Source organism: Anopheles marshallii, chromosome 3 (assembly GCF_943734725.1).
Source record: "Anopheles marshallii chromosome 3, idAnoMarsDA_429_01, whole genome shotgun sequence".
NCBI lineage: Eukaryota > Metazoa > Arthropoda > Insecta > Diptera > Culicidae > Anopheles > Anopheles marshallii.
Window position 1 is genome coordinate 12927480 of NC_071327.1, and position 12017 is coordinate 12939496.

The 12017-nt window shown below is 45.0% G+C and overlaps 2 protein-coding genes across 2 annotated transcripts; both read left to right on the forward strand.

The window, feature by feature from the left end:
- The first annotated feature begins 845 nt into the window (after positions 1-845).
- On the forward strand, positions 846-4475 carry LOC128714465 (uncharacterized). Its single transcript, XM_053809339.1, has 3 exons — positions 846-913; positions 987-2027; positions 2108-4475. The coding sequence occupies exons 1-3, from the start codon at positions 846-848 to the stop codon at positions 4473-4475; spliced, it is 3477 nt and encodes a 1158-aa protein (XP_053665314.1).
- Positions 4476-7478: 3003 nt separating this feature from the next.
- Positions 7479-8775, forward strand: LOC128716061 (trans-1,2-dihydrobenzene-1,2-diol dehydrogenase-like). The gene is made up of 3 exons (XM_053810984.1): positions 7479-7683; positions 7886-8424; positions 8506-8775. The coding sequence occupies exons 1-3, from the start codon at positions 7479-7481 to the stop codon at positions 8773-8775; spliced, it is 1014 nt and encodes a 337-aa protein (XP_053666959.1).
- The last annotated feature ends 3242 nt before the right edge of the window (positions 8776-12017 follow it).

The following is a 12017-nucleotide window of genomic DNA, read 5'->3' on the forward strand; positions in this document are numbered from 1 at the left end:
AAGACGACGTCGGTGATGCCGCCCCACTGGCATACGAAGACGTTGAAGTCGAAGATATAGTGAAAGTGAGAAAATGGAATGATAGATAGCTGGGTGCTTTTCTGACCGGGGGAAGCTTCACTTTTTACGTGTGTGCATCACAACGTTTCTGCTCCGCAGTTCGAAGGAGGACGTACCATTTATTTCCATGCAAAGCAGTGCTAAATTAAGAATTATGTTTAGAAAACTCTATACCCAATGTGGCCGATGTAACGTTTTATTAAATGTATGCACTTTGCTCTTTTTTTGCAGATGCTGTAAAGTAAAGTAACATTTCAAAAATCATCTACGGGACTACGGGGATTTGCAAACAGTGTACCCAACGTCAGTCTTAGTGATCCCTTAAGTGTGAAGCAAAAAGTTGGAGAAAACAATTTTACACGATTTAACCGTGGTGGTAGTGAATATTTCATAAATCGAACCTCGTACACGTTAACAGTTGTCCCAGGAAAGGACACAAGTCAGTGCGGTGTGTTTGTGAATGTGTTACAATATTGTAGGGAGCATGGCATAACAATGCTTCCCGTATCAACGTGCAAGCAGTCTTCTATAATTTGTTTTATCATTTTACCTCAAGAACTGCCACTGAGTTACATTAGTTTACGTTACCGATTCCGATCGCGATCGAGCCGTCACAACCGTACGTTAGATCAACAGCAGCACATCACGAATGCGAACTATTACTCTAGGTGCCGAGGTATTGCCGCCCGCCATAGTTCCAACACATCTGTCTCCTTCAATAGAGTTTCCACTGGGGGTCTAGCGAAGTTCCCCGGGAGTAGAGGTACAGGACAGCGCACCGCAGTATGCTGAAACCGTTAAAAGATTTGCTTACCTATTTGCAAAGAAATGCTAACAGTTCAAACATTTTCGGGTAAGTTTTCATTGCGATGAGCTAGAAAAAAGAAACATCTATTAACGATAACGGTTTACACGGATTGTTTTAGGTTAACAACGCCAACATCCACAACCACAATGGGTCCAAATGAAAATCCAAGGATTGATGAAACGATGATTGAGAGTGACGATCTGCTACTGGAAGATGTCGATCCCCTCAACGATCCGCTCGCTCTGGATGATTGTTCCGGTGCGGATTTAAACTTGTCCAGTACGAGTGTTGGCAATGAGGACGATGATGGCAAAATAATCCTAGTCGATGTGACTACACTGAAGCCCAAAGAACTCCAAGATGAGATTGAAACGGACGACGATGAAGATGTCGCACGGAAAGTGGATGAACAAGCAACAGTAGAATATGATGAAGAACCTATGGAAGACGTGTCGGTCGTGTTAGCTGATTTAACGGAAACAGAAGCGAATGGCATAGATGTATCGTCTACCAGCGAGAGTAATGTCGATGGTGTCATTGTAATAGAGAACGACCGTACAGAATCGATTTCCTCCACCCAGTTGGATTCTAATGCCGTTGTCGAAAACGATAGAAGGCATGCGTCTCCATTGCTGGATGATGATCCAGTAGAAGAAGAAGAAGGTGAAATCGTTGTAAAACGGATACTGATTGATTCTGCACAGTACGCTGATGAAGTCGATGCCGTACCGGATAGCATAGAGCAGTGTACAACATCGGTTGAGACAACAACCGAACAAATTCAGGAAGCTAATGGAGGAGAAGAGGAAGAAGAAGAAGCAAGTGATGGTTCCGATTCGGGATTGGGTTTGGAACCGTTGCGAAATGTTGCCCCGTGTGGCACTAGTACCAGCAGCAGCACTAACAACAGTAGTAGTAACAGTCCGTTGCAGCAACCACCAATCAAGAGCAGTCTGAAACGGCGCTCAAAACCACTGGACGATAATCCGTCTGCGCAGCAGCAAAAGGAGGATGGAGTGAGCAGTCAGAAAAGGCCCAAGAAGGGTATCACCTTCGAAGGAGTGACAGTTTATTACTTTCCTCGTATTCAGGGCTTTGGCTGTGTCCCGTCACAGGGCGGGTGTACTTTGGGCATGGAGTTCCAGCACGTCCATTCGAGGTAAGAGATTTGTGTAAAATTAGAACTTCCTTCATTTTTTTCTCATCCTTATTTGTCGCTCTTGTTTGCACCCCCAACAGACGATTAACACTTTCGGAGCATTCCGCCGAACAGCGGAAGGTACACCGGCAGCAGCATCAGGAACTGAATCCCCGCAGCTCATCCAGTGAGGACACGAGCAGCGAAGAGGAACCGAGTGAGAGCGGTTCCGAAGCGGAGAGTGAATCGTACGGGTTTTTGCAACCAGTTTCCACGAGGCAACGGCGAGCACTGCTGAAAGCGGCCGGTGTGCGCAAGATCGATCCAACGGAAAAGGATGACTGTCGGGAGATTCGAACCTCGCGTGAAGTGTGCGGTTGCACGTGCCGTGGCTTTTGCGATCCTAACCGATGTGCCTGCAGCCTGGCGGGCATCAAGTGTCAGGTCGATCGACCCAACTTTCCCTGTGGTTGTACACTAGAGGGCTGTGCGAATACGGCGGGACGCGTCGAGTTTAATCCGGGGCGCGTTCGGACCCACTTTTTGCACACCATCATGAAGCTGCAAATGGAGGGAGACAATAGGAAAGCGATGGAACCGGGCAGCAGTACTGGTAATGCAGCACTGCTGTCCCGGACGAGTAATGCGAATGCTAGCGCGAGTGATACGAATGACAGCAGTTATGTGATAGGTAGTGAAAAAAATTGGTCAAACGGCCCGGTACGATTACCAGCGAGTATGGTCGCATACGGTGCAGGAATCCATTCTGGCCCTTCTTCTGCTGTAAACGCAATGGCTGATGGGATCGGTTCAATGCATCCAGTAGCGGTAGCGCACCACCATCATGCGCCTAATCATCTTTCGCACCTTCAGCCTCCGATTGGGCAGCAGCAGGATGGTTTGCATCATGGAGCTGCCATACACCTACAGCACCAGCAGCATCATCATCTGTCACATCAAGCTTCGCCGTATCTAAATCATCATGGCACAGATTCAGCGCATCAAAATTATCTGCTTACGTCAAACTCGACCGCCTCGCATCTGATCGGTAGTGCCGATCTACAATCAGCATCATCGGAGTCACTCGATCTGCAGTATCCTTTCCGAGATTATTATTCGGGAATGGAAGGAGGGTCGGGAGGTGAGAGCAGACATGTAGCAGGAATGCCAATGCATCAGCGGCCTTCCTGTACCAGCACCGAACCGCCTTTAACACTGCACCCTGACATGTACTACAGAGCGAACTATCCGGGGTACGTGGATGGAGGGACAAGTACAACGGCACACATAGATCATTACCAGCAGGACTCAATGTTGCCCTTACATGTGGCCAATGTCGACAACTCTAGCTTAGCACATCAGCATATGCTTACGACGGGGCACGATCGGTCATTGCAGAGTGGTCCGTACGGGAATCACCATGAACACCATAACCCGGGCAACGTGCCCATATTGCCGGGGGAAAAGGGACCAAACTGTGCCAACAATCAGTCCAGTGTGCCGAAAGTGCCTCAACATAGCGGAAGTAGTGACGATCCCTCGGCTACAGTATCGCTCGACACGCCCTCTGAATCGAATTTCTCCCGTACCGATCCAACGTCACTCACTGTCGCCACTTCAGAAAACTGTGATCTCAACGTAACCGTCATTAGTGACACATCCATCAGTTCGAACGGGACAAGCGATGAAGTAACGATTGTGGAGTTCGACGATATGCCTAGAGACGTTAGCGTGATCATTGATGATGATGATGATGATGATAACGACGACGACGATGATGCTGAAGATGCGAGGGTAGCGAACCGGAATGCGGGTAACTTACGACCACACATGAACACCCAAGCCAGCAGTTTCATCGATCTGACATCGCCACAGGCCGACAACACGGAGCGGCTGGAAGCCATTAACGATTTGCTGGCAAACAGCCGCAAAACGCTCAGCATCGTTCGACGGTCCATCGCGGCAGAGGAGGATGATGAGTTGCGAGATTTTCAACACCCTCCGGTTGAACCACCAAGCGTTGCTGTGTCCTACGAAGAGGACGATGACGTTATATGCGTGGATCATATAATACGATCGATACATCCTGGCAGTACGAGGGAATATGGGAACGATGTTCCGGTGCGGGTGGAAAATCATGCCGGTATGCGCTCACTTACCAACGGTACAACTGCAAATGGTAGCGATGACCAACGCCAGCACAAGCGATTGCGATGTCCCACCGTTGGGGAGGAATCCGATGGGGCGGTGCGGAAAATGTCACACAATCGAACCGGTACGGTCAGTTCTGTTTCGTCGTATTCGTGCGATGCATTGTTGCTGGGAGAACGCGTGCCTGCGGCGGTGTCCAGTTCGTCCAGTTTGGTTGCGACTTCTGCGAGCTCACCGTCCGTTGGGACGCTAGAACCTAGTGAAAATTTGTGTGAAATTATCAAAAACAGTATCGTTGAAACCGCCGTTTCACATTGAACAGATGCAAATCGCGCTATCTAAGTAGATTAAAAAGAAAAAACAAAACAAAAGAAAACCGCATAAACCTACCGATATTATAGGATTCCACATCGCGGACTGAAGGGTAAGGTTTTGTTCGTAAGCTGTGTTAATTATTCGGATTAGTCAACAATTCTGTTTTGTTCGTACAGCAAGAACACAAATAGCCGACCGGAAGAAAGAGGATGTTACAGCGTCTAAATAAGCGCTTTTTTGTTCAATTTATTCGATCCAATTCCTTTACTTCCATTATTAAACGATGTTCTGTTGAAAATGGTTAAGGTTTATTCGTTTCGTTACCTCCATAAATTTTAACGGTTGAATTAATTCCTGGCGTTATCTTTTATAGTGCTCTTCATTCAATACAAATTATGCTATAGTTCAATTGTACTGGTTTCCGTATTTCCAAAGAACTAACCTCCGCACTTTTTGATGAGCGCTCGTATCTGGTACAATAATCACGATACGAGAACTTCTACACTTTAATATGAAATGAAAATATGTTTAGTTGCAAACGACAAGAATTAATTGAATTAGATGCACTGCTGTAGCGTTCATTGCAAAAAAAAGAAGCATTGGATAGAACATCTCTGAATTATGAATTTGGAAGGCAAAGCGTTAAAATTGTCGAGCAAATAGAAAATCGTCTATGTGTGTTATGTAAATAATTAGCGTACCAATATACCGTGAACATTAATTTAGGAACGTTTGGCAAATGTAATTAATAGGGGCAAAAAAACGTTATACTAATGATATGGATTCCAAAACCACAAACAAACAAATAGTTGTGCAAAAACAAACAAACGCATACACACATCCGCAACAAAAATCCGCATGAGATTAAACTGCGACCACCCATCTCGCCTTCTCGTAGCGATCAAGTGTTCTTTTCATATGTTTCATATAAAACACTTAAAATATGAAAAGCAACTAACACGAAGGGGGGTAAAAATATGGTGGGAATAAACTGAGGATAATATCTACAAAAATTATAAAATAAAAATTAGCAAGGAAATCTTTTTAAAACAGACCGGAGTACAAAACCAAACACTCACATATAGAACAAGTACGAAAGAAACACGTTGCCTTGGTTCGTTTAATTTTCCTCCATTACTTTTAAAATGACCCTGTCTCATTATGACTACGTCCTATGATGATTTGTAATGGAAAATTCTACGTAGAAATATTAACCGGTGCACACTATCTCCCAGTCTCAAAAATTAAACAATTTAGGTTCAGATGAATGATTGGTTTCAAACTTCCAAAACATTTCTTTGATTTGCCATCATATTTACTTGAATGTTATATTTTTAAAAGAGGCCCATGAAGCATGATAATTAACTCCACAACGTTTGACCACCCCTCTAATTACTCAGTGGTTCAGTGTAACACATTAATTCAATTCAAAAGCTCATACAACATTTGTTGCTGACGGTAACGATTTCGAATTGCTTGTGCTACTTGGACATCACAGAACGTACGTAACAGAAGCAATGAAATCCGGAGATTCATGAGTGAAATATCGCGTTTTGTAGACTGTTCTCAAAGACAAACTGATCCTTGCGGTCCCCCGAATGTGGATAGCAATAGTCCAAACAGTGAAGAAGTACCTCGACTAGATGGACCTTGTTTGATGATGATTGTGGACGGTGGCAAGGGTCTTGGGCTATAGTGAAGATATCATCAAGATTTTTTACCAAATATTTCCCGATCCCAATTTGTATTATCTTTGGCACAAATTTGGAGTGACTCTCATGATGAATTTTGAAACATACAATCCACTACTGTTCAGAACTTAGTATTTCAGAAACTTTGGGTAACTTTGGAAATAGCTACCAAAAAGGTAAAAATATATATTGAAATTAACGATTACGATTAAGCCATGGTGCGTGCGACGAGTTGGGATATGAAGAGGAACACGTGATCGTAAAGACCGGGAGGGCACATAGAAAGGATAAAGGAGTATCCAGGAAGGCGCATCAGTCACACCGAGAAGCAGACTAGCGATGAAAAATGCTTGAGCTTGGTGTCACCTGATCTCGAGGGTCGGAAGTTCTAACAGTAGACAACTTCTGCAAAAGGTCTATGGTAGAATCGTCTCGTCGCATCCTCTCCATTCTTACAGAAGAAGTAACGCCAGCAGGGAGCTCCAGATAATTCGATTCCGAATTCGATCAGAGGACGTACTAATCCACAATAAAGTGCTTTGAAGCAACTAGAATGGAAGTTCTCTAACGGTGATCACTCAGCGATCGCATGATGTTCCTCAACTGAACAAGATAAGGAAACATCTCGCCAGATGACGCTAAATGTGACGCTAAACTAAAGTATCGAAAACAGCGAACCTCATGCCCAATAGTGACGAAATACTTTGGGCCAAAACAGGGCATGTATTATCATACAATTCCCACCCAATCGGTTGGCGGGAAAGATAATGGCCGATAAGATAATTCCCTCCCACCCGTCACCGACGCACACACCGGATGCTAGTATTTTCTCCATTCTTTTTCCTTATTCTTACCGAGATCTATGTCCCATTGTCACAAGCTGGTTTGCGGCACACTAAAGACATCCTTGATGTCGCTCACTAGCGCCCTACACACTCGGAAACGTTGCACGGCGTGGTAAACAACGAACAGGAAAACGATCGGTAGCGGCACAAACTCACGCACACCACCGCCCCGGTGGCACGATAAAGGCAACGCCGAACAATAGCCACACACAAGAAAACAAGGGGTTTGTGCACGGTGGTGCAACCATTCCGAACGTGTCGTGCAATTGCGCGACATTATCCGCCGAACGGAACACGCGAGTGGACGCGCAATAGCTAGGTTAGGTAGCGGAATTCAACCATCGTGTCCGTCAGCCCCAGTTCGTACCAGCGAGCGTCTTCTATCGGAAGTGAAAGCGAAAGTGATCGTGCCGTATCGAACAGAAAGGAAAAAAAAACTACATATATTTGCGCAAATAATCTCCGCAGAAATGGCACCGTTGCGCTGGGCAATCGTTAGTGCGGGTACGATATCGCATGATTTTGCTTGTGCCGTGTCCACGTTGCCCGCGTCCGACCACCAGCTGGTGGCCGTCGGTGCCCGTGGGCTGGAAAATGCACGCAAATTCGCCGAACTGCACGGTATACCGCGGTTCTACGAAGGGTACGAAGCGATCGCGAAGGATCCGGAAGTGGGTAAGTGACACACTTACGCAGGGCACGATCGATACGTTGCCCGCGGGATGCAAAAAATAGATCCCATAATAGGGTGTGAGATGATGCTGCGCCTTATCTCACCGAGTGAGGTGAGCGGCACGCTCATCTCACGCGCTCATCTCACGCGGGGCATATTAATCATGACGCGGTTTTATTTGCTTCCCTCTTTTTTCCTCACAAGACGTCGTGTACGTCGGTACGGTCAACAACGCGCACTACGAGGTCAGCCGTATGATGTTGGAAGCCGGCAAGCACATCCTTTGTGAGAAGCCTTTGTGTGTGAATCGCGGCCAGGCCCGGGCCCTGCTCGACTTTGCCCGCGCACGGGGTCGTTTCTGCATGGAAGCGATCTGGTCACGGTTTTTCCCGAGCTACGTGCATCTGCGCGAACGCATCGGCCGGGGTGATCTCGGACGGATCGAGCGGGTCGAGGTGCAGTTTGGCTTTCCGCTCACGCACGTCGAGCGCGTCCGGATGAAGAGCCTCGGCGGTGGCACCGTGCTGGATCTGGGCGTTTACACCATACAGGTGGCCATGTGGGCGTTCCAGTCGGAACCGGTACGCATCGAAGCGGCGGGCCAGCTGAACGATGAGGGTGTGGATGTCGGTGTTACGGCGACATTGCACTTCCCCGGTGGTGGGGTGGCGAACATTAAAACCAGCGCCATTGATAAGCTGCCCAACACGGCCGTTATCATCGGAACGAAGGGCTCTATTACAGTGCGTACCAACGTTAGCACATACAATCGTGAAAAGTTTTGCAATAATTTGGATTTCATTTCCGCTTTCGAATCATTGAAGCTCCACGATTTCTGGTGTCCCATCGAGCTGACCGATGTTGATGGTACGGTGCGCTCCTACCCGCTGCCAGCATCGAAAGTGGAATGCATCCTGCAGAACAGCGTTGGACTGCGGTACGAGGCGGAGGAAACACGTCGGCGCATCTTGGCGGGAGAGCTCGAGTCACCGTCCGTATCGCACAGCGACAGTCTGGCCATTGCCGGGGTGCAGGATGCGATCCGGAAGCAGATTGGGGTGGAAATGCCGGAGGATTACATCTTCAAAAGTTAGCTGGTGGAAAAAAGGACGAAAAGATCCCCTTTGGTGGGAGCAGCGAGTTTGCTAACAGTTTTGTAAATATCGAGAGTGTTAGCCAAATATATTTAAGTACAAACGCTTGATACTGTTCGTAGCTGTGATTTTTTAATGAAGCCGATCATAATATGGTAAGGTAGCTAAGAAATCGATCTACACCATTATCACTGAGTCGCTAGATCGAGTCTCAGCAAGACAAATACTCTGGAGATCGCAACAAGGATCATCTTCGATTATATTGCTTAATGGTGGCACACATTGGTCTATGGACATCCTCAAGTCATTGGCCTATCCCAATAGCTAGAAATCACCATAGATGACAATTATCTGAAGAACGTGCGAAAGAGCAAGTCACAGGGTAATAAACTAAAGCTCGTTGTCGCCTCGTATTGTAGGTTTAGACCAAGTAACCGAGAGTGATTTCTAGCCCACAGTCGACTGACATCGCCAAGTATAAATGTTTGAATGAATGTCTTCGATATTGGTCCATCAAAATATTCCAAAACCGCTCAGATAGGCTGCAATTTGTCTAAAGAACATACGACCAAGTCACCGAGAGCGATTAAGAGCTTACTGGACACATACTTGGATTAACCGAACATGTCCAAAATTCTTTAGACGACCCTGAAGTTGCCCAAGATCTATCTTTCTGGGCGAAGAAATGATTACAATTCCAGCTATTAATGTCTTTTTTCTAGTTATTGCTTGCTGAAGTAAATGCCTCCATCTCTGCTCTTTAGTGTGTGTATCGACCTGCAAGATGCAGTCTACGGCATGAAATCATAGCAATCGTTGGATTGGATGTCCGTTATCATACTCAGCACGTGAGTAGCTCATCATTCATATCATCTCTAGTGGGCTGTTCTTATGAGAATCTTCTTCTGAAGAAGATCTCACTCAAAGTAAGAATCTCATTGGCTTAATAGTTTAAAATATGGAAAATTACTGAAACTAAAGGGTATTTCACATCTGATTGTATCCTCCGAATACCTCTGTAAACCCCTGTAGAAAATTGCCTAACTAGATTGATCCTATTCAATATTTCAGGGAATATCCCTTATCCCTATTTTCCATACACTTAACGCCGCTGATTAGTTTCTGTACAACATCTGGCTGCAAGTCCTTCCGTACTTAAACTCACTAATTCTTGATGTCTGTTTCAGGTTTTACATCCTTGGGATGGTTCCGAAGTGCCAGTTTCATAATAGTTCCCGATAATAGAGTAAACCTGCAGGCTTATACCCCTCCAGGAAGAAATTGTAAAGTGTCGTAAAACTGGATCAAGTCAGAAGATACCAAGACTCTTTGAGCACGTGAAAGGATCACTTGCCAAATCGTGTATTTCTAGGCAAATTTTATACGATTCCGTTAATATTAATTCCTCCTGACATCAAAATTTGTCCTTCGAAGTGAAAAACAATAATCTCCAATCCAATGAGGCTTCGTCAGAAACTGACGCAAAATTTGAAGATAACATCCCTATTTTATGGTTTTTTTTTTTCTGTGACGCAATCTAATGTGAGAAACCCTTTATCTTTGTTTATATTACTTCTCATACATCCCTTTGAAGCGCTTCTGAAACAAACAGTAGAAAATTAACTAAAAAAAACCCGCCATCTTCCGCTCGCACCACTGTCACCATACACAGTAAAGAATCGATTTCATTGTACGTTTGTCTTTGTAACTCCTATACAGTTCTTTATTTTTTTTTTCTGTTTGACCTTTAACTCATTACCAATAATACACTTTGCATTGATGCATTCACAATGTGGGTTCTGTTTAAGCTTCCTGCCCGTACTTGTGTTGCTATTTCCTTCCCCGTTCGGCTAATGCTTTAACGCACGGTTACAAACTATTAAGTTATCAACTAAATTCTAACCCAAGGAACAAGAAAAGTGAGGAGAGAAAAACCGCAAGAAAACATGTTTGTTTGTTTTTTTTCTAAGGGCGGTGTCCTTTTCATCATCTGTCCGGCACTGCATGACCTGTGGTGTGTGTAAAACGATGTAGACACAGTTCGGGGTTTGGCGAAAGTCAAACATCTACGCATCCCGCTTTTTTCTCCCGTTTCTTCCCTTTTCCTGTGTCCCTGTTGCCTGTCTACTACAGCATAACTATCATGCTATTTTAGTGTTTCTTTAGTCCTTCACAACGGTATTGTGTACTTTTCTTTTACTGTGCCTTACTCAAGACTCGCAACGACAATCGTGTGTTATTGCATAATTGTAGCGCGTAAGCGTGTGGCTTATGTACTGTTTTCCTTTACTTGTGTTGTTTTATATTTTACTGCTTTAAACACTCGGTTTTCCGCATCTCCTTAAGATCTTTAACTAACGTTTTTCTTCTACATTCCGTCGTTTTGTTTGCCGCTCTTATTAGAACTTTTTGTTGCTCTGGGGGGTTTTTCCTTCGCGCACTCGCAAATCATCAATAGCAGAATCTACCATACCATTATAAATCACATATAAATTAGTACAAAGCAAAATGGGTCTGCTAATTGTATGCTTTTTTGTTTGTACAAATAAAAACTCACGGGCAAAAATTGAAACGAATTGTTTCCTATAAGAAATAATGTTTCCTTTATAACATATCGTTTTTTTCTTTTTCACTTGAAGAGTAAATAAAAGAAAACAATCCACATTGCACTACTAATTTGCTGCATTTGCCTTAAAACAATATGTTAAGCCTAACCTCCTAGCCATTCTTGCACGTCGACGGGGACAAATTCAAACCGACGTAGAGTTAGAATGTGTGTGCGGTGTGCGATGTGATGGTGATGGTGTGGAGGTTTGGTGTGTGGTTGACGGACAACAAAACAAGCAGACAGATGAGGTGGGACACACACACACACGCAACACAATCGCCACCAAGTCGCACACACGCACGCACAATCATCCTTTGCCGTTGCATCATGTCACAGCACTCAGGTTACACGGTTACTACTGTTACATTCAATGGTTTTTAGTCTTTGCCGTTTTAGTTTTGGGGGTAAAGGGGGTTTCAAGGGGAGGGTGCCGTACACTGATACAGAGGTTAGAGGTTATTCCATTTTGTCCTAACGTGTTGTTCAACATGTAATGGCGCTAGCGCTAACTTCTCCAAAGGGCAAAACTTCTGCGCCGCTATAAACTACACCACCGTACAATATGTTTTGTTTGCTTTACCAGCGACTTTACCAGCACACGCGTCGTTACATTTGACTGACGTAATCTTACCGA